Genomic DNA, 24,887 nt, shown 5'->3' on the forward strand with positions numbered 1-24,887 from the left:
TGCCATGGTGAGTGGGTGGTGGTAGGTAGCATGCCATGGTCAATAGGTGGTGGTAGGTAGCATGCCACAGTGAATGGGTGGTGGTAGGTAGCATGCCACAGTGCGTGGGTGGTGGTAGGTAGCATGCCATGGTGAATGGGTGGTGGCAGTAGCATGCCACAGTGAGTGGGTGGTGACAGGTAGTATGCCATGGTGATTGGGTGGTGCTAGATAGCATGCCACAGTGAGTCGGTGGTGGTAGGTAGCATGCCATGGTGAATAGGTGGTGGCAGGTAGCATGCCACAGTGAGTGGGTGGTGGTAGGTAGCATGCCATAGTGAGTGGGTGGAGGTATTTACCATGGCACAGTAAGTGGGTGGTGGCAGGTATCATGCCATAGTGAGTGGGTGGTGGTATTTGCCATGGCACAGTGAGTGGGTGGTGGTAGGTAGCATGTCATGGTGAGTGGCTGTTGGTATTATCATAACACTGGCCTCCAGTTTTCTACATACTGATCATAAATATCCAGTCAGTCATCACTGCCATTAGGTCAACCAGTCTCTGCCAAACAGACTTAATAAACTCAAGCCATGATCAATCACCCAAACACATATTCTTATTTTTCACTATCATTGCATTATCTCACCCACTGTCTTCTTTATTATATCTTATTATCTCCTCTCACTTCATTTCATCTTTTTTTTCACTAATTTACCAATAACAAATATTATCCATCTTTGGGTTTATGCTCTCTTTATTTAATTGTTCTTGTCTGAGCAATTGATAATCAGTCTACCTTTCCCCTCTTTGTCCTGCGTAAATGGTAAATTTACCAACTTCTTCTGTTCACTCAGGGACTCCAGTTCTGATTATATTGTCAGTGACTGAGGTTTGATTGACAAACTACAGAGTGTGTCTGTTAACCAGGTCTCCCATCTTGGGGGAAGGCTGGAGGTAACTGTAACCACTGATGCAAACAACAGCTCAGGTTCAAACCGAGGGTAGGGCAGCCTGCACCCTGCTAATTGTACAGAACAATATCAATTAGAGCATTTCTTGTACAAGATCATTTGTGATCCAATGTTTCTCTGTGACACTGCACCAATGTTATGTTGGGCAACTAAAGCAGATAACAACAGAACCATGGCTCCCACCAAAAATGATGACTCCCCTTATTATACCATCCATACTCATGCCAGTTACTGACATGTAAAGGAATCAGGCATTATCAGCACAAGGGTTAGCATTTTATGAGTCAAATTTAGAGGGAGAAAGGGCCCTAGCTTGAGTGTATCTGGAGATTTCCAAGCATATGCCTGCAGGTTTCAAGAAGCAAGAGTTTGCACATTGAAACCACCTCCCACTTCAGATACCTTAGAATCTGGTTAGATCAGTCCCTTAATTTTCAAATGCATATTGGAAACATCAGGTCTAAAATCAACTACTTCCTCCTCTAGGCACAAAACCTTTCTTTATTTTTGTCCCCTCCCACCAGAGCTGCAATAAGGAAAGGAATGCTTCTTGCTCTCTTAGAATGTGGCTTACTGATGTTTCCCACTACCTCAAAAAAAATTTGCAACTTTGCAAACTAATTCCAGCAAAATTATCAACTTCATATATAACTCTTCTCACTATGAACATCATTGCATCACACTCTTCAAAGCAAAATGGCTCCCTATTTAAGGTAGAACAAATGTTTTCCAAGGCTCACTGCCTTATACAATACTCCACCAGGAAGCCCCATCATCATTCATTATGAGAGTCATTGTATCTATCCCAACAACAACCTCAATAGCCAATCCAACTTAGGCCCATCTCTTTAAACTCCTGCAATGAGGCTACATTGCTCTGATCACAGCTTCTCTGTGCTTGTGCCTAAACTTTAGTAATTTCTCCCATCCAATAGCACAGAAATACCGGGGTCTATATTAGAACATCAAATGTTCTAAACAGCGAATGCTGACATGAGCGAAAATGCAGGACCTCAAAAAAGTTATTGTGGGGGGATGTGCCCCCCACACACCCCGCTAAATATATATTCCATCTCCTAGATTGTACTACAGTGAGGAAAGGGCACATATTCTGATCTTCACTGTACTGCAATAAAAAATAACCCTTCGAGGTCCTGCATTTTTACTCATGTCAGCGTTTGCTATTTAGAACATTCGATGTTCTAATATAGACCCAAAATACCCAACTACACCAATTTTTGACCACAGCTCAATCAATTTCTGTTTAAACAAAACATATGCAGGTGCTTCAATGCAGGACATGCTACCTAAGGAAAATGTCTATATGCTCTAACCATTTAGCCTACACCTCTCAATTTAAGCTTCAGGGTAACCTGCAAGATACCTGTTTTGTATATATGTGTATAGTACTTAGCAGAATGCAGCACAACATGGACTTTTACTTGTTACTGATACTGTATTTCATAGCAATTCTTTTTGTAGTTATGTAAAATAATCCATTTCTCTTCCAATGATGTATATAATTTTAATGCCAAATGTTTTTTCCAACAATTATTTTTATCTCTGTATATAATGTTACTCTTTTGTCATTTACTAATGCTTATTAGTTTTTTTTTCTCTTGTTGTATCCTGCTCCCTGGGCTGAGCCAGCAAATGGTAATAAATAAATAAGTAAATAAGGTGTTTTTCTGTGTCCTTATTGGTGATACTGCTTGACCATCAGCTGCTAGGCAACTCTCAGATGGGACATCTGATGGGATGAAAAGGGAAAGTGGGTTGGCCACGGCAGGATGTGAGTCCTCTGGCTTTCCCTCTCAGTGATTCCATCATGGGAAGGAGGTAAGGGGATGTGGGTCTGTTAATAGTAGGGGGCTATGAAGAGCCAGGTCACCTGCAGTGTCACTTTTGTATATGCTACTCATGCCAGAGTTTCTGTTAAGCCCAACCCCTCCAATATGTTAGGCTGACATCATAGGGGATGTGCAACACTCACTCATATATACAACAAAATAATAATAGCAAAAGTTTTGTTGCGGGAATGTTTGGTCAGCCATTCCCATAAACGCTCTCCTTGGTTAGTCTGTCATAGATGAGGTGACTAATGTTCATTATTCTTGGATCCTTATTACACTGCGTGCTTTTCCCTCTAAAATATGACTTTACTCTTGCTTTGCTATTTCATCCTAATGTTTTGGATATAAACATGATTTTTAGTCATCAGTTAATGTGATTAAAAGCACTGTATGTGTCACTCACCATCTCCTAACCTCTACTGTTGTAGTCCACAGGTCTGCAATAGCAAGTTTTTGTGTGTGCATGTGTGTGTGTGTGTGTGTGTGTGTGTGTGTGTGTGTGTGTGTGTGTGTGTGTGTGTGTGTGTGTGTGTGTGTGTGAGTTTGTATGTCAGTATGTGTGTGCATACGTCTGTCTGAATGTGATATGTACTGTGTGCATTTCTGTTTGTGCTTATATGTGCATGAGTGCATCACTGCAAGCATTGTGCATGTAGTATGTCTGTATGTCTGTAGACATGCATGTGGGAATCTATGTGTGTCTGCATGTGCTTGTATATGTATATATGTGTGTGTGTGTGTGTGTGTGTGTGTGTGTGTGTGTGTGTGTGTGTGTGTGTGTGTGTGTGTGTGTGTGTGTGTGTGTGTATTGCAATTCCAAACAACACTGGAGGAACTGATTTACATAAAAAAATACAGGTTTATTATATACAGACAATGAAGAATTGAAAGTAACAAACACTTCTTGGCTTCTCAGTTTAAACATGAATTGAAAATAACAGCACTTATTGGTTTGTCCATTCCCAAAATTAAATAAAACAGACAGAGCCTTTTGGCTTTTACCTTTCTAGCATCTTTCCACAGTCCACACAGCCCTTTCATGAAACAAGCTGCCACAGGATGGCCAAGCTGTAGGCCTCACCAGGCTTCAGTTACAGCTCTCTGAATAGGCTGACAAACTCCATGCTACCAGGGTCAGCATTCCAGATGATTCTCCAGAGGAGGAACTAACTTTATAAAGGTATTAGGACTGAGAATCATTGCTGACAAATGCAGAATATTTTCTCACTGTTGTAAGAATTCTCCCACACTAGACACTGCTGTACACACTGAAAAGCATATTACTCATTTTTTATCTTCAAAATGTCAGTCATACATGTGTGTTTGTGTGTGTGTGTGTGTGTGTGTGTGTGTGTGTGTGTGTGTGTGTGTGTGTGTGTGTGTGTGTGTGTGTGTGTGTTTAAAATTTGATTTTCTACTCTTAGTTTTAACTAATTAAAGCCAAGTGCACCCCTAGGTGTTTCTGCAGTTACCTCTTACTGACGCCTCCAGATGTCAAATATTGTGTGTTCATATTTGCATTAATTCCAAAACCATGGTACATACAAAGTATCAGAGTATTTTACCTTGAAGCATACATGACATTAAACACAACCGTAATGATATCTGACCACTGTCAATGAGTGTTTGTTAGAAATGTAATGTGATAACTTCATTTGTTTAAAGGCTCAAGCCCCACCCACTGGGAGTTAAAAGTACACACTCAAAAGAGCTGTACTGGAAGAATGAGATAAGATATTCAGAGGACTCTCAGTCAGGCACTGAATGTGGAATATCCTGATACTGAACTTGTGCCTTCAACAGTTGCCCACAATTTGTTTAATTACTTTATATTTCGAACATTATAAATTTAACCAATTGCATACATTTCTGACACTTGGTCCCTCTGACTGGGCAGGTCATGGGGTAATTTTCAGCTGTAGTGGGTGTGGTCTGCATGGCACTTATCCTACCACCCCTTACATAAAATTAAGTGTGGCATGTCATTGTTGTGGGTTGCCTACTTCCATACATGTGGTCTTCATGGCAGTTATCCTACCTCCCCTTACATAAAATTAAGAGTGGCATGTCATTGTATGGGGTGCCTACTTCCATTCATGTGGTCTGTGTGACACTTATCCTACCTCCCCTTATGTAAAATTAAGAGTGGCATTGTTATGAGGTGCCTACTTATATTCATGTGGTCTGTGTGGCACTTATCTTACTTCCCTTTACATAAAATTAAGAGTGGCATGTCATTGTTATGGGGTGCCTACTTCCATTCATGTGGTCTGCGTGGCACTTATCCTACTTCCCCTTACATAAAATTGAGTGGCACATCATTATTATGGGATGCTTACTTCCATTCATGTGGTCTGCATAGCACTTATCCTACTTCCTCTTACATAAAATTAAGAGTGGCATGTCATTGTTATGGGGTGCCTAATTCCATTCATGCCAAAGAACAACTTTCAATATCATCATCAATAGCCGTGTGTTGTGTGGCCACTGGTTTCCAGTGAACTTGTCGCCACTTCATCTGTTCTGTCCCTGTTATGGTGGTCATGTTTTTGTGATGAACGCCACCTGAGTAATTTGAACATCTGACAACCACTGTCTGATTCTTGACTCCTGTCACTGGAAATGTCGATAGATCCCTTCGGTGTTCAGCAATGAGATGGCCGTAGTATAATGTCACACCATCAAATGTAGAATATTCTAGAAGAGGTAGATGTCAGCCTGCTCATAAAATATAAACTGGCTGAATCTGAAGTATACTAGCAAACAGCAAATAAAACAATATGATTCTAATTAAAGCAACATATAATCTAAACAGCTTCACATTAATTCAGGAATGAGTGTGTTTGCAACAAATTTTTCTTTTAAAGGAAAGCATGGAGTTGTTCTGTAGCTAAATGCTGAGTAATAAATTCAGCTAAAATCACTAATCTTTAGAAAAAATAAAATCAGTCATGTTAATGGGTTTAAACTGAGTAATGTCTAACTATAAGCCTGCTTCTGTTTGTAGATGTTCGAAGGAAATCCAAGACAGCAGTGAAACTCATTTTAAGTTCAATGTTAGCAAAGTGTTGAGGCTGTAGTTCTAGATGGGTCTACTTCACGATGTTGAAAGCAGACAATATCAAAGTTGATATTGTCAGCACCACAACATCCAAAGCGCAGAACATCGTGCAGGTAAACAGAAATCTCCGTAGGGGGAGATTTCCATTTATCTCAATGTAGTGCGGTCTCAGATTTGGAATATTTAAGTAGGGGGGTGTGGGGGGTGCAGGGGGGCTTGCCCCCCTTCCTACACTAGTTAGTTTTATTTTTGTTTGTTTTGTTTTTTTAAAACGTTATTCGATGTTTTACTACATCAATCACTAGAGGTCCACCTTTAGTGATTCAATGTAGTAAGATTTCGATAGCATGATATAGATGCGTTCTAGACCTATGATTGTACTACTGCAAACAGGGTCAGAATTAAAAAATTAAACTGTGTCTCAGAAACCAATAAGACTTTGTCTGGAATACAGTCTGGAAGAAAGTGCCATTTTTAATGTGGGACCTAATGCAGATTTGTTCCATCCCATCCAGGATACAATGATTGGAGGAAATTCTGTGATCTGTCCCAACCTCAGAACATCAGTGAACTGACAGAGGTCTTCAACAATGCAGAACTAGCCGCAAAGCTCTTGGAAGTTTATGGCTCACCCAACAACATTGATGTGTGGCTCGGAGGAGTTTTAGAGCCACAAGTTGAGAATGGAAAAGTGGGGCCACTCTTATCCTGCCTCACTGGTACTCAGTTCAGACACCTGAGAGATGGTGACAGGTACAAACTTTACAATTATTTCAAAGTTTGAAGTCTAATAATGATACACTGAGCTGATATTTTTCCCTCTGGGTGCCCATTAGCAAAGCGAAGTTACCTGTTTTAGCAGAATGCCCAGATTTGTGCCTCATATTTTTGGTCTGTTCCTCATTAAATTTGTGTTTTTCTGGTAAATCATCAGGGATTGAAGTCACTAAATTATGACAGACATTTGAGTTTCAGACTTCAAATCTTTCAGAAAATACATTATAATCAAAACCTATTATTCTATCAGCATTTTTTTAAAGTTTGCTAGTGCAACATTTAGAAACTGCCCCCATTTTTGAACCGTTGTTGTCCCCCCAGTCTATTTGGCTTTGTCTAGAATTCTTGTGCTAAGAGGTTGAGGGGTATGTAATGCAGTCATGGGCCATGAAATCTAATTCTTGTTTTTTATTTCCTTATTGCTCTTTAAAAAACCTGAATTTTTTTTTTGTTTGTTTGTTTTTTTTTTTTTGTTCTGCTTATATTCCTTTTGCCTTAGGCTGTTTGTATCCTTACTTAACCATACTGCTAGAGTTTGCACCATTAACAAGACTTTTAACCAAACATTGCTCTTGTATTGTCCCAGAATGCATGCAGTGTATCCTGAAAACACACGGCTTGTTACCAGACTCACAAGAAGCAAGGCATGTAATGTTCCCACTGAGCTAAAATATTAGCATGATCTTTTCAGAGTTGCTGAGACAGTATATTTTAATTTAGAAAATAAGTGTTCTCACATTTTGACTGATTTTAACAGTTGGTTTAGTTATGTAGTTATTTTATTTGGTTTACTCTTAGGCGCTGTAATCAGAAATTATTAATTTCAAGCAAGATGGTAATAACTGAGGCACAAATATAGTTTATAAAGTCACTAGTAATACTAACTATACAAATAAAACTAAACTAATATAGTATAATACTTAGCTAGAAATATTGATAAAGGAAGGGAGGCATACAATAATGTAGAAATGAGGTGAGTTTGGGCTAGAGTCACCTGGGGATGGATGTGTGGGTGGAGTGGGAGGGAGTTGAGGATGGATGATGACCTGTCCCAGAGGACTGCTTGTTTTCTATTAGTCAGGTAGAGTTTAACCACTGTAATGCCTGTGAGTCAATAATATGGATCAACAGGATGGTATTTGGATTCAGTTATGGTTCTGTTTATTAAGATTCTGGAGACTGGGTAGGCTATCTCGGCAGCTATGCAGCTAGTTGCAGATATTCAGCTGGAAGCTTATCTGCAAGGAGGTACAGGGTTTGAGTTTGGATGTAGCTTGTGGATGTAGGTTGTTGAGACTGATATTGAGCTTTAGTATGTGTGTGCTGTTTGGTTTCACAGGGTGGGTTTTTTTGGGGTAGGTAGGTGGTTGTAGTTTGTTTATTCCTGACCAAAATTGTTTTTAGTTGTTTTTGTGTGGTTTTTAGTTGAAGGTGGTGGTTTTCTTGTCCTGAATGTGGTTTCTTCTTTTTTTTTTATTTCTCAGTTGTTTGTTTGTTTTGATGTTCAGTTGATTTTTGGTTTGTCATTTTAGAGGACCTAGTTTTTAGACCTCTCATAGTTTGTAGTTGTTTTTTAGAGAGCAGTTGGGCTCTTATTTTTTTGACTCTGACTGTTGGAGCGGACTGGGAAAAAGTTGGTTGGGTAGGAAGGTATTGAATTGTGTTGAAGTATTTACAGCCTCATCTATTGGGAGGTATTTTAGAGTAGAGTGTTGTATTCCTTGAGTTTTCAATTGAAAAAGGATGCTAGGTTGTTTGTTGTTTTGTTTGTGTTTAGTACGTTAGTTAGTTGGTTGGGAATTTTTGTTGTTTTTTAGTGATAGGTAAAGGAGGTGGTCACTACAGTAAGGGGGATATCACCTGTTTGTTGTAGGAGAGGGATGTTTTGTTGGTCAATTGTTGGTCCAGTCTAGTTTGGTTTGTTTGGGAGTGTTTATTGTAGGGAGGGAGTTAATGGTGTTTGGTGATAGTTAGAGATTAAAAAGGTGGATGGAGGGTGGGGGATTGCAGGAGTTCAGTCAAATGTTGAAATCACCTAGGGTAGTAAATTTGGTGTGGGGTTTAAGCCAGGTTTCTGTGAGACAGAGAGGATATCAAAGGCATAGAGATCAATTAAGGCATGGAGTTGTGTTAATTTGTTATTAATACTCACGAATATTTAAGTGAGCAATGGAGAGTGGGATTGGGGGGGATGGTATTGGGACCTGGGTTGGGTGGATGTCCCCATGTATATAAAAGTGTGGTTTTTGTGTGGTTTTGAATATTTGTGTATTATATGGCTATTAGATAGAACCGTTTGGAGTCTGTAATGGGTGTAATTTATAATTTATGGAAGGGGGAGGGGGAAGGTAGGGACTGGAAAGTATATAATGTGGGTTTTTAGGTCAGGTAGAGGAAGTGTAGTTGTACTATGTTTGGTTACTACAGGAGGTTGGCTAAGCCTGCATGCATGTTTATAAAAATAATATATATATATATATATATATATATATATATATATATATATATATATATATATATATATATATATATATATATATATATATATATATATATATTCTCAGCCTACATTGAAATAGTGAAGCTCGGAGGCATTGAAGTATTGTTGAATGATGTCAGCACTTTGAAAATGTATTTAACAACAGACTGGAGCTTCCATCAATCACAAAATGAAAACAAATAGTTTCCTTTTGCAATCAGTTAACCAAAACCATATCATTAACTTCAGACAAATACAAGTAAATACCTCAAAATGCAAAAAAAAAAAAAAGACAATAACAATATTGACTTTGGCACAAAACTCTCAACACTGCATCAATCAAGAAAAGACTTCCTTTGACCTGGAATATTGGAATTGTAGAGCCATGGCTAACTCATCTAACACCCAATGCCATTCCCCAATATGGTGCCCTTCAACTCTAAGTTGAAAATAAAAAAAAAATGGCTTTTCCACTCAGTCAGGGGCTCCATGCTAGGTCTGCCATTCCTCTTCCTGATATGCACCCCTCAACTCTAAGATGGGGCTTAAAAAAAAGTCCATTCCCTGATTTATTACTTTGCTTCCTCTATTGAGAAGCAAAGTCCATAGTCCACAATCTGCAGGGAATTATTTTAATCTAGCACTTTCTAAAAAGCATACTTACATAAAACCTTAAGGAATGGCAATATACAGAGCATCTTCAGTTTTATGTTCGCTGAATAAAATCATGACACTAAGTTAACACAAGACTGAGGAGTGAAAAAAAGGATTTCTAAACTGAACTGTATCAAACTGCTTACTACAAATACATTGTACATTGTAACAAGTGGTTTGCAACAGCTACCATATCACTCGCTGAGCTCTACGTTGCTTCATTGCTTCCCATGACCATTCGCAATATCGTTATTCATTTCTGAACGCTGGTGCTGTAATAAAGGCCTATCAGCAACTGCCAACCGCACCTCCTAATGTCTTGTGCATTGGGCGGCTGCCCCCTTCTGAGGATCTGAATGGCCTACACATAGCAAGGCCTTACTCAGTTTAATACTTTTGGTCTGGATTTTAAAAGGTTTCAAGGAAAACAGCTTTGTTCAGTCCAGGAGAACTATCTGCCTGAAGTAGTAAAATCCATCTTTGTCTTCCTTATTCCTTATATCACCTCCCTCTTACTTTTATTTATTATTTCTAAAACCATGAAATTAAAAATATGTTTCCTATCTTCTTCTTCTACATGTTTTGCTAAAGACATAAAGTAAAAGATGAATTTTACTACTTCAGGCAGATAGGTCTCCTGGACTGAACAATGCTGTTTCCTTGAAACCTTTTTTAAAATCCAGACCACTAAAACATTAAGTAATATGGATAGTACATAAAATGTGTCTGTTATATGTATATTTTATTTCATCTTATGCAGAATATAAGGCAAATTAATGTACTGATGTATGCAATTTTAATGAGTCTATGTCATAGTTCTATATGTGTTTTCATTGGTTGAACCATATTTTAAATACCAATGTTTTAACTGTTTTTATGAGTTTGAAGAAGCAATCAGCTGACTTAGATCGCGAAAGCGCTTACTCTTGTTTAATAAAGTGGTGTGAAACTGCAAGTGAACCCCTACCTACCTACTACTACTCTCAGTCAGTTACTTTTTGGTTTTATAAAGGCACTACTGTGAAGCTGCAAGTGATTTATTTCCTGATGTGGATTATTCCATTTTTATCTTCAGCTGTGGTCTAACCATTGGTCTTTTCATTTTAATACTTTTGGTAGCCAGATAAAACAATTTCTAATAAATTGAAATCAAACTCTAAAGCAGCTGTAACTAAATTATTGAATGTTGTAAAGGAGATTGAAGAATTGGATATGGGTTCTTTAGGAAAAGGAAGGAGCAAATTGCCCAGAAATAAATGGAATAGGTGGGAATACTGCATGAAGAAAAATGTTCAGCTGGAGAAGTTACATTTAAGGGAAGGCAGTAACTGATATGTGATGTTGGAATGAATGAATATCATTAAAACATATATATCCTGCATGAAAATAACAAGTGAAATATTATTATGGTTTGTTTTCTTTGCTGTTACTGTGTGTGTGTGTGTGTGTGTGTGTGTGTGTGTGTGTGTGTGTGTGTGTGTGTGTGTGTGTGTGTGTGTGTGTGTGCGTGTGTGCGTGTGTGCATGTGCGTGTGCGTGTGTGTGTGTGTGTGTGTGTGTGTGTGTGTGTGTGTGTGTGTGTGTGTGTGTGTGTGTGTGTGTGTGTATGTTTATACCTGTGTCACTTTCTATAAATATCATGTCTAATACAAATGTTTAAAATAAAATAGATCAACAAAAACTCCCTTTCTCTGATGAGTCAATTAAAAAAAAATAAAAGAACTAACTGTTACACCAGACACAATGTGACTAGGGATAAATTAAGAGCAGGGATAAAGTTAAGGTTAGCACAAGTGAGTAAAGATGGGTAAGGGGGGCTTTCAATTATCATGTATCAGCTATAGCTAGGAAGTCCTTCTGCCTTACCTAGTTAATTGCCAGATAGTTTTCCTCTAGGTCCAAGGATGCCATAATTGCTCTATATGCATCCTTTATCAGACCAGTCATAAAAGACAATGTACCATTTGGAATGTTGCTGTGCAGTCAGTTCGCCCTGCTAGAAAGACTGCAATATTTTCTAACTAAAACACTAGCCCCACTGTGTAAACAGAGAAAGTCCCAGGTGGTCTGGGTTTGATTAGTGGTTCTTCTATTTAAGGTGCTGACAATGGACGATGGGTCTGTGCATCTTGGAGGGGAGAGCATGTAAACAGGTGCACATCACAAATGATGTTCAGTGGAAGTATGGTACATGCAAGGGGCATAGTCTTTAGAGACATAGCAGTGCATTGACCAGGTCATGACAGAGGTGAGATGCTATACCAGCGCTCTCACTGCATGTCCATCCTGTATGTGTGCACATGGTTACACCATTGCATTGACTAGGTCATGGCAGAGGTGGGATGCTATACCAGCACTCACACTGCATGTCCATCCTGTATGTGTGCACATGGTTACACCATTGCATTGACTAGGTCATGGCAGAGGTGGGATGCTATACCAGCACTCACACTGCATGTCCATCCTGTATGTGTACACATGGTTACACCATTGCATTGACTAGGTCATGGCAGAGGTGAGATGCTATGCAGGCACTCTCACTGCATATCCATCCTGTATGTGCGCACATGTGGGAGGGGCCTTTCAACAAATCCTCCCATACAACTGCATGATATTGCTCCTAGCTTTCTCAGTCTCCTGGGTCAGGGAAGTCTGGGTGAGCCTTGTCAGTTGTAAATAGACCAGGTGACTGTGGAGAGGCTCACAGGTGCAGATGATTATCAATGGGGAGAGGGGCAAAAATTTTTTAACTAAAAAAAATCAAAGGAGTAAGTTCCCTTAGCTACCCCCCAGGTGACTAAAATCCCTCTTGATTTTTATCTGTGTTATTTCATCTCCTACTGAATGACTTTTGTGTCACATTCTGGACTGGTAAATATCCTGACATTCTACACCTTCCCCATCTCAGAGATAACAGTGATACTAAAAAGACTCCAAATTCTCCAGATTTCATTGTGGGGTGGTAGTTTTCTCAAACAAAGATTCCGTACCTATGAAACCTGCTCCTCTTGCATTTTAACCATCGTAATGCATTGATTTTTTCAAGTTCTGCTTTGATGACTGGATAAGTACCCACAATTGTACTCTTGGGGTAAGAGGTATGGCCTTCAGTTTAAGGGTTGGCAAATCCACCCACTAAACTCTCAGGGTTGCATGGTTAGACTGTATATTGTCGCACACACCATTTATCACAGTGAGAACGTATGAAGGATTTCTTTAATTTTTTCTAATACTGACACTGCAGTACACCATAAGGTGGTGCTGCACTCCTGAGTGTGCCATCATGAGGTGTTAAAGCAAGGCCCCATCTGCCTGAGTGGGTAGATTATGTCAATGTAAAAGTGAGTGTGCCATCATGAGGTGTTAAAGCAAGGCCCCATCTGCCTGAGTGGGTAGATTATGTCAATGTAAAAGATTCCATGACATTTATCATAAAAGAGTAGAGGAGGTTGCACACTTGCTTGTCCAAATTTCCTCAAACCATTATTATCACGTTGGGTCTCCCCTGAAAAAGGACAGCAGCCTAATGGGGCTAACGAAGGCAACAGTGAATGAATGAATCTCTCCCAAAAGCAGGATGGCTTTTGGTCTCAGCCATCTGGTCATTCAACAACAATCTTCTTGGAATGGACAAAGACCTAATTACTGAAGCCATTTTTATTAACCTAACTAACGCCTTTGACCCTGTCAGTTACTCAGCTCTCCTAGGCCATCACACTGAAACAGGCATTAGTAATGACCCACTGCCCTGGTTCAAAAACTACCTCACTGACCACCACTTCTTGGTGAGTTTCAATTCATCAGCCTCTACATCAGTCCCTCTGCAGAGAGATGTCCCCAAATTCTGACATCTGTCTCCTCTTTTCTCCCTACAGTAACAAACTTCTTTTTGATCTACCCCATCTTCCTCTTCTACTTTATTTTATCTCTTCTCTTGAACTCAAACTTCAGGCTGATGTTCAGTGAGTTGGTAAACAATTACTGCTAAACTCCACTGATACAAAATTAATGATTTTTGACACTAGGCTAAAGCTCATCTCCAGGCCTCAAAAAATCCTTGATCATCTTAATAATACTATTGAAAATGTCACGTGATTCAAATACCTAAGAGTTTGGTTGGACCCTTTCCTAAATTTCAAACTCCACCTTGACTGCACACATGAAAAAAATCAACTTGGTCTCCTATTCTGGGTTATGAGATCTCACCTTTTCTATCCCAACCCTGTTGAAATGCCACAGGTTAAATAACTTACTGGCTTAGTTAGAATATTGTCTCCCCCTAATTGCTGCAGCTTCTAAAAGAAATGTGTCCATCATTCAGTCCATCTCAAATGCCATTTGCAGACTTACCAGACTCCCCCTAAGAAATGACCACCACTGGAAGACTATTGAAAAAAAAGCTAACTGGCTACCTGTGAAAGTTTCTGTTTACCACCCAACTATTTAAACTTATCAAGAATGACATATTTCCGGATTGGTAGTCCCCAGACCATTCAGAGATGCACCAACATACAACCTTAGAAATTGTAACCATTCCTGTCCTCTCCTCCACCCCACTCCCTAAACAAACTTGGCTTCATTGCAGAGACCATAGTTTTTCAGTACTTGGTCCCAAGCTGTCGCAGTTTATCCCTTCTTTTCTTAAAGATCACTCTTCTTAACCCTTTTTCAGATCAGAAATAAAAGCGCATTTCTAGATTCTTGGAAAATGCAACTGCTACCTCTTTGTTCATATAACATCACATCTTGATGACCTTCTTCCCTCTAGATTCCTTCCTTTGATTTTACTTTTCTTTGTTATTCTTTCATTATGGCCACTCTGCTGTCCACTCTGTATATAATGCATGCAAATATTGTGTTTTATCTGTCACTCTGTATATAATTTAACAAATAAAACAACAGAAGCTCGTGTACTGGTGTAAACAACTGATACTGCAAATGCAAAAACAGCCTGAGAGCCCAGCCAGTGCAACACTTTAATGTAAACACTTAAAAAATAATAATAAAAAATGGACGAGTGCTTTTGTCCTTTATCTAAGGACTTATTCAGACCTGTCAGACTTTTGGCTGTTATAGCATTTGCTAAACTGATGCAGAGATACAGTGGGATGCTGAAAGATACATCAGGGAAAGGCTTCTAAGGAAGAGATGTGTCATGGTTCATTCTCATTGGTGGGACTAGTGCAATGCTGCAGATATCAAAGAGGTATCAGACCACCACTGAAATGTGCACTTGTAGTCTAAGATGTGGAATGAGTCTGGTGTGAATTGCACATGATAGTAGTAAGTCCACAGATGGCAATGAAGAAGGTTTCATGCTTTGAGGATCGTAAGCCAGATGTCCTTAAGACTGAAAGGCCACTGTCACATGATGGTTCTTACCATACATGGATCTGTACTTGCCTAGTCACATGATGGTTCTTACCATACATAGATCTGTACTTCTCTAGTCACATGATGGTTCTTACCATACATAGATATGTACTTTCCTAGTCACATGATGGTTCTTACCATACATAAATCTGTACTTCTCTAGTCACATGATGGTTCTTACCATGCATAGATCTGTACTTGCCTAGTCACATGATGGTTCTTACATACATAGATCTGTACTTGCCTAGTCACATGATACTTCTTACCATCCATAGATCTGTACTTCTCTAGTCATATGATGGTTCTTACTATACATAGATCTATACTTGTCTAGTCACATGATGGTTCTTACCATACATAGATCTGTACTTCTCTAGTCATATGATGGTTCTTACCATATATAGATCTGTACTTGTCTAGTCACATGATGGTTCTTACCATACATAGATCTGTACTTCTCTAGTCACATGATGGTTCTTACCATACATAGATCTGTACTTGCCTAGTCACATGATGTTTTTTACCATACATAGATCTGTACTTGCCTAGTCACATGATGTTTTTTTACCATACATAGATCTGTACTTGCCTAGTCACATGACATGATGGTTCTTACCACACATAGATCTGTACTTGCCTAGTCACATGATACTTCTTACCATCCATAGATCTGTACTTGCCTAGTCACATGATGGGTCTTACCATATATAGATCAGTACTTCTCTAGTCACATGAGGTTCTTACCATACATAGATCTGTACTTTTCTAATCACATGATGGTTCTTAACATACATAGATCTGTACTTGTCTAGTCACATGATAGTTCTTACCATACATAGATCTGTACTTCTCTAGTCATATGATGGTTCTTACCATACATAGATCTGTACTTCTCTAGTCACATGATGGTTCTTACCATACATAGAGCTGTAAATGCCAAGTCACATGATGGTTCTTACCATACATAGATCTGTACTTGCCTAGTCACATGATGGTTCTTACCATACATAGAACTGTACTTCTCTAGTTACATGATGGTTCTTACCATACATAGAGCTGTACTTTCCTAATCACATGATGGTTCTTACCATACATAGATATGTACTTCTCTAGTCACATGATGGTTCTTACATACATATATCTGTACTTCTCTGGTCACATGATGGTTCTTACCATACATAGATCTGTACTTCTCTAGTCACATGATGATTCTTACATGCATAGATCTGTACTTCTCTAGTCACATGATGGTTCTTACCATACATAGAGCTGTACTTTCCTAGTCATATGATGGTTCTTACCATTCATAGATCTGTACTTGCCTAGTCACATGATGGTTCTTACCATCCATAGATCTGTACTTGCCTAGTCACATGATGGTTCTTACCATACATAGATCTGTACTTCTCTAGTCACATGATGGTTCTTACATACATAGATCTGTACTTCTCTAGTCACATGATGGTTCTTACCATACATAGATCTGTACTTCTCTAGTCACACGGTGGTTCTTACCATACATAGATCTATACTTATCTAGTCACATGATCGTTCTTAGCATACATAGGGCTGTACTTTCCTAGTCACATGATGGTTCTTACCATTCATAGATCTTTACTTGCCTAGTCACATGATGGTTCTTACAATACATAGCTCTATACTTGCCTAGTCACATGATGGTTCTTACCATACATAGATCTGTACTTCTCTAGTCACATGATGGTTCTTACATACATAGATCTATACTTTTCTAGTCACGTGATGGTTCTTACTATACATAGATCTGTACTTCTCTATTCACATGATGGTTCTTACATACATAGATCTGTACTTCTCTAGTCACATGATGGTTCTTACCATTCATAGATCTGTACTTGCCTAGTCACATGATGGTTCTTACCATACATAGATCTGTACTTCTCTAGTCACATGATGGTTCTTACCATACATAGATCTGTACTTCTCTAGTCACATGATGGTTCTTACATACATAGATCTGTACTTTTCTAGTCACATGATGTTTCTTACCATATATAGATCTCTACTTCTCTAGTCACATGATGTTTCTTACATACATAGATCTGTACTTCTCTAGTCACATGATGTTTCTTACCATATATAGATCTCTACTTCTCTAGTCACATGATGTTTCTTACATACATAGATCTGTACTTCTCTAGTCACGTGATGGTTCTTACTATACATAGATCTGTACTTCTCTATTCACATGATGGTTCTTACATACATAGATCTGTACTTCTCTAGTCACATGATGGTTCTTACCATTCATAGAGCTGTACTTGCCTAGTCACATGATGGTTCTTACCATACATAGATATGTACTTCTCTAGTCACATGATGGTTCTTACCATACATAGATCTGTACTTCTCTAGTCACATGATGGTTCTTACCATACATAGAGCTGTACTTTCCTATTCACATGATGGTTCTTGCCATTCATAGATCTGTACTTGCCTAGTCACATGATGGTTCTTACCATACATAGATCTGTTCTTCTCTAGTCACATGATGGTTCTTACATACATAGATCTGTACTTCTCTAGTCACATGATGGTTCTTACCATTCATAGATCTGTACTTGTCTAGTCACATGATGGTTCTTACCATACATAGATCTGTACTTTCCTTGTCACATGATGGTTTTTACCATACATAGATCTATACTTCTCTAGTCATATGATGGTTCTTACCATACATAGATCTGTACTTGTCTAGTCACATGATGGTTCTTACCATACATACATCTGTACTTCTCTAGTCATATGATGGTTCTTACCATACATAGATCTGTACTTGTCTAGTCACATGATGATTCTTACCATGCATATATCTGTACTTCCTAGTCACATGATGGTTCTTACCATACATAGATATGTACTTCTTTAGACACATGATGGTTCTTACTATACAAAGATTTGTACTTACCTAGTCACATGATGGTTCTTACCATTCATAGATCTGTACTTCTCTAGTCACATGATGGTTCTTACCATACATAGATCTGTACTTCTCTAGTCACATGATGGTTCTTACCATACATAGATCTGTACTTCTCTAGTCACACGGTGGTTCTTACCATACATAGATCTATACTTATCTAGTCACATGATCGTTCTTAGCATACATAGGGCTGTACTTTCCTAGTCACATGATGGTTCTTACCATTCATAGATCTTTACTTGCCTAGTCACATGATGGTTCTTACAATACATAGCTCTATACTTGCCTAGTCACATGATGGTTCTTACCATACATAGATCTGTACTTCTCTAGTCACATGATGGTTCTTACCATACATAGATCTGTACTTCTCTAGTCACATGATGGTTCTTACCATACATAGATCTGTACTTCTCTAGTCACATGATGGTTCTTACCATACATAGATCTGTACTTCTCTAGTCACATGATGGTTCTTACATACATAGATCTGTACTTCTCTAGTCACATGATGTTTCTTACCATATATAGATCTCTACTTCTCTAGTCACATGATGTTTCTTACATACATAGATCTGTACTTCTCTAGTCACGTGATGGTTCTTACTATACATAGATCTGTACTTCTCTATTCACATGATGGTTCTTACATACATAGATCTGTACTTCTCTAGTCACATGATGGTTCTTACCATTCATAGAGCTGTACTTGCCTAGTCACATGATGGTTCTTACCATACATAGATATGTACTTCTCTAGTCACATGATGGTTCTTACCATACATAGATCTGTACTTCTCTAGTCACATGATGGTTCTTACCATACATAGAGCTGTACTTTCCTATTCACATGATGGTTCTTGCCATTCATAGATCTGTACTTGCCTAGTCACATGATGGTTCTTACCATACATAGATCTGTTCTTCTCTAGTCACATGATGGTTCTTACATACATAGATCTGTACTTCTCTAGTCACATGATGGTTCTTACCATTCATAGATCTGTACTTGCCTAGTCACATGATGGTTCTTACCATACATAGATCTGTACTTTCCTTGTCACATGGTTTTTACCATACATAGATCTATACTTCTCTAGTCATATGATGGTTCTTACCATACATAGATCTGTACTTGTCTAGTCACATGATGGTTCTTACCATACATACATCTGTACTTCTCTAGTCATATGATGGTTCTTACCATACATAGATCTGTACTTGTCTAGTCACATGATGATTCTTACCATGCATATATCTGTACTTCCTAGTCACATGATGGTTCTTACCATACATAGATATGTACTTCTTTAGACACATGATGGTTCTTACTATACAAAGATTTGTACTTACCTAGTCACATGATGGTTCTTACCATTCATAGATCTGTACTTCTCTAGTCACATGATGGTTCTTACCATACATAGATCTGTACTTCTCTAGTCACATGATGGTTCTTACATACATAGATCTGTACTTCTCTAGTCACATGCCTAGTCACATGATGGTTCTTACCATACATAGATCTGTACTTCTCTAGTCACATGATGGTTCTTACCATACATAGATCTGTACTTCTCTTGTCACATGATGGTTCTTACAATACATAGATCTATACTTGCCTAGTCACATGATGGTTCTTACCATACATAGATCTGTACTTTTCTAGTCACATGATGGTTCTTACCATACATAGATCTGTACTTCTCTAGTCACATGATGGTTCTTACTATACATAAATCTGTACTTCTCTAGTCACATGATGGTTCTTACATACATAGATCTGTACTTCTCTAGTCACATGATGGTTCTTACCATACATAGATCTGTACTTCTCTAGTCACATGATGGTTCTTACATACATAGATCTGTACTTCTCTAGTCACATGATGGTTCTTACCATTCATAGATCTGTACTTGCCTAGTCACATGATGGTTCTTACCATACATAGATCTGTAGTTCTCCAGTCACATGATGGTTCTTACCATACATAGATCTGTACTTCTCTAGTCACATGATGGTTCTTACCATACATAGAGCTGTACTTTCCTAGTCACATGATGGTTCTTACCATACATAGATCTGTACTTGTATAGTCACATGATGGTTCTTACCATACATACATCTGTACTTCTCTAGTCTTATGATGGTTCTTACCATACATAGATCTGTACTTCTCTAGTCACATGATGGTTCTTCCCATGCATAGATCTGTACTTCCTAGTCACATGATGGTTATTACCTTACATAGATCTGTACTTCTTTAGTCACATGATGGTTCTTACTATACAAAGATTTGTACTTACCTAGTCACATGATGGTTCTTACCATACATAGATCTGTACTTCTCTAGTCACATGATGGTTCTTACCATACATAGATCTATACTTCTCTAATCACATGATGGTTCTTACCATACATAGATCTATACTTCTCTAATCGTATGATGGTTCTTACCATACACAGATCTGTACTTTCCTAGTCACATGATGGTTCTTACCATACATAGATCTATGCTTCTCTAATCACATGATGGTTCTTACCATACATAGATCTATACTTCTCTAATCACATGATGGTTCTTACCATACACAGATCTGTACTTTCTTAGTCACATGATGGTTCTTACCATACACAGATCTGTACTTTCCTAGTCACATGATGGTTCTTACCATACATAGATCTGTACTTGCTCATTAGAGCAAACATTAGTCTGAAACTCCTGACAAGTATGACTGTGAAAGGCCTAGTACAGAGTAACTAAACAATATTTATTTGTGTTCATGTTTAGAATTCTCTTGCTTTTCTGAAGTATTTTTTGTTTTTTAGTAAAAATGTAAAATCATATGACACTGCTCAGACAATTGTGTGACTAACACTGGAAAACTGCACTAGCATTTTTGCAAAAAGTATTGCAAAGTAACAATGGTCAAGAAACTTCATTAATTTCTTTTTCCATTTCTGTTGCACTTTCTTGTAGATTTTGGTGGGAAAATGACGATGTGTTCACCACTGCACAACGTGAATCATTGAGTCAAATAACTCTTTCCCGGATCGTTTGTGACAACACCCACATTAATGAGGTGCCAGTCGATGCATTTAGTTTCAATAGCTACCCACTGGGCTACAGTAGCTGTAATGCAATTGCAGAATTCGACCTTAGTACATGGAAAGAAGACATCAGCAGTTTATTTTAGCACAAGCATTTTGATTATCTGCACATAATTAATTCCATGTCATGCCACACATCCTATAATCTTTTCCATGGAAAATAAGCTGCTTTTTATGCTTGCCAATGTTTAGTTTAGGGGTACGTAGCATGTTTGAATCCTGCACTCGTCTTTCATTGAATGACAGCAGAACTCTGTGTCTGAAACATTGTAAGCCATTTCAGAGTTTCAGTGTGTGCATAAATAATCAAAAAAGAAACAGAGTAGACACACACACACACACACACACACACACACACACACACACACACACACACACACACACACACACACACACACACACACACACACACACACACACACACACACACACACACACACACACACACACACACACACACACATACACACACACACACACACAAAAACACACACACACACACACACACACACACACACACACAAACACACACACACACACACACACACACACACACACACACACACACACACACACACACACAACAACATCAGAAGCCTTATAGGTGTAGTATTTCACTGCCACTGCAATCTGCTATAATTCAGCATTGTACAGAATACATTCAAACAGTGTGTATGTCATTAACAAACTAGATGTTTATTCCTTTTTTTAAATAGATGTTTGTTCTTAAGATACAACTGTAGATCATTTTTAATCTTTCAATAAAGCTGTTTTAATCATCTGATACATATTTATGCGCAAAAAGCTATACAAACACACAAAAGGAGGGCACAAAACTCTATGAAAGTCAAGTGAAAGTAATACAGAGGTAATTGAGACAAAACAAACGGGATGCAAGTCCAAGTGATAATTCATTAAAGGTGTTTGGGAAAAAAAGAAAACGTGGGCTCTGGGTTTCCATAAAACATATTTTTCTTTGTATCACATTGCGGCACATTAGAAGAGATGTTGCTTAAGTAGTTACATTTGTAGCATTCTTATACTTAACTAATCATGGTGGTGCAATATTTCTGGTACTAAATGGAATATTTATACCAGGTTCGGTCTTTCTCCAACTGTTTCATCAGATTTTGTTGCAACACTGCTGCAAAGGAAACTAAAGGTAGAGTAGCAATCCATACTAAAACAGCTTCTATTTTAACTAGATTATGCATTTTTTATTTGACAAGTACCACTTAGCTGCCCAGGTGTCCTTTTTATAGGAAGACCAAATAAATTACATAAGAGGCACCATTTGTAAGAAAAGTGACAGTTGTGTTCATCGCAACAGCAAGTCTTAACTTCTAAATAAGAACACAATAAGGAACCTGCAGACAATGGAAACATCAGGAAAATTACCTGTGATGTGACTAATGAGAAAGATAAAGTAAGAATAACTAAGGGTGCATATTTAGTAAACTTGGAAATATCCAAAAAAAGAGATGAAGCGTTTTATAGATATGTAAAGTAGCAAAGAAAGGCAAAAGGAACTGACATGTATGAATACAGATGAAACGAGCAGTAAAACAGGGTTATTAAAAATTTTTTAAATTTACAAGAGAAGAGAAAGGGCACTTAACATATCCAGTGCCAGTGCTTTCAGAGAGAAAATGCCCACAAAGGCAAAATGTAAAGGTATAAAAAGCAGTAAGATATTTCGTGGATATGCACTAGGTAGAGTTTGTGTGGAACTAAAGGGAAAACTGGCAATACCAGTCAGATTTTAACTAATCGTGACATGAGAATATGTGATGTATATGTACATCTCGGCATATGCAGGATTAGTTCACGTGAGCTCATAGTGGGTGTGCGTCAAACATGTTGGAAGTATCAAATGACATCTCTGGATTCAATGGATTACAGTTTAGCAGACACGTACGTTTAGTGCAAATGCACAAGAAATGAAGAGTAGAATACTCCTGTGTGCAGGAATTGTAACCATTTGTGAAAACAGACAAATTAAACTAATAAAAAAAAAATGGTATACCAACAGGAGAGAAGAAAGAGTGAGCTTGTACTTGAGTGTATAAAATACGGAATAAAAATGGGCAAGACAGTGATTCTGTGAAATGAAATGACTTCAAAACATAATTCTGTGATGAAAAGATGAAAGCATTGTAATTTATGGGTATAAAAGATTAAATTTAACAGGGCAGTTTCACATGATAATGTATGCAATCATTTTCAAAACAATAATTTGAACACAAACTGTCTTAAATTATTAATTGTCATATATTGCACCAATCTCTATGCAGTCAGCTTATATGTGCCAAAAACTATTTCTCTTTTACAGTTACAAATGAGATGTTACAACAAGGTGCATGCAATAAGCTTATGCTCATATATATATATATATATATAGTACTTACGTATTACTGCAACCACATTTTCACGCTAATGCTGGTTGCTTCTCCTTGTGTCAACTGGGGCCAATGAAGTATGACAAAACCTCAGAGACGTGTTTTCTTTAATGTGTTATTGTTTTTAGGATGGTTTTTCACTTCAATGGCTGAAAAAATAAGGTTTGAAAAATAGGTTTCCCCATTTACTGCCAGCATCTCAAGATGTCAGTTAAGCAAGTCCCCCATTCTACTTAAAACACTTTCCACGTTCCTTTTTCTCAGCCTTTGCCCTGAGAACAGAAAGCATCAGGAAAGAAAAAAAAAGCAGTACCCAGTCTAACTTCTTAAAAAAGTAATCGGGAAGAGTAGACTGTTAAAACACGATCTTGGTGGTGGGTTTGTAAAACGAGTAAGGGTTTGCACGTGTTAAGGTTTGTGGCTAGTGTGCTCGAAAGCAGCTAATCTGTTGGAAGTGTGTGTGTGTGTGTGTGCGTGTGTGTGCGTGTGTGTGTGTGTGTGTGTGTGTGTGTGTGTGTGTGTGTGTGTGTGTGTGTGTGTGTGTGTGTGCATGTTTGTGAGTGTCTAACATCGTACGCTATGACTGCCCACACTCCTTTCAGGCCAACGTACGTATATACAGACAGCCCCTGTTATTGCTCGCTGAATTCAATGCTTGATGTCTTTCAAGCACGCTAGCCACAAATCCTCAAATTTGAACCCTTACTCATTTTAAAAAGCCACCACCAACATCCCAGAAGAGTTTTTTTACAGTCTACCCTTCCTGATTACACTTCCTTGTCATTGTTTGAGTAATAGAGAAGAAAGTCCAGCACATCAGAAAATGTGGTTGCGATAATACGTAAGTACTATATATATATATATATATATATATATATATATATATATATATATATATATATATATATATATATATATATATATATATATATATGTATATATATATATATATATATATATATCGGTTCCATTTATAATTTTGAAATACTGAAATCCCGATTTTCAGTATTTTGAAATTGTAATACTGAAGCACTGAAATTCTGAAACATCAGACGTGCGAAATTCAGAAGCATTGAAATTCCGAAACATCAGAAGCATGAAATTCAAAATACCGAAGTTCGGAGCTTCTGGTGTTGTGGTGTGTAAATGCATAGGTGTAAGTGTAGGTAAGTACGTATGAGTGTATCGGTTAGGGGCTTTTGTGTGTTTTAGTGTGTGTTTTGGCTGTGATGTGTGTGTGCAAGGGGCTGTGAAATGTGTGTGTGAGT

The 24,887-nt window shown here is 38.1% G+C and overlaps 1 protein-coding gene across 1 annotated transcript in view; it reads left to right on the plus strand.

Moving 5' to 3' along the window:
* LOC122814021 (eosinophil peroxidase-like) overlaps positions 1-21,614 on the plus strand; it is a 202,168-nt gene extending 180,554 nt beyond the window's left edge. The window contains exons 12-13 of the mRNA XM_044086604.1: positions 6,380-6,617; positions 21,090-21,614. Coding sequence (XP_043942539.1) covers positions 6,380-6,617; positions 21,090-21,306 — 455 coding nt within the window. The 3' untranslated portion in view covers positions 21,307-21,614. The remainder of the gene's footprint in view (positions 1-6,379; positions 6,618-21,089) is intronic.
* The last annotated feature ends 3,273 nt before the right edge of the window (positions 21,615-24,887 follow it).

This window comes from Protopterus annectens, chromosome 10.part0 (assembly GCF_019279795.1).
Source record: "Protopterus annectens isolate FY-2018-M chromosome 10.part0, PAN1.0, whole genome shotgun sequence".
NCBI classification, from domain to species: domain Eukaryota; kingdom Metazoa; phylum Chordata; order Ceratodontiformes; family Protopteridae; genus Protopterus; species Protopterus annectens.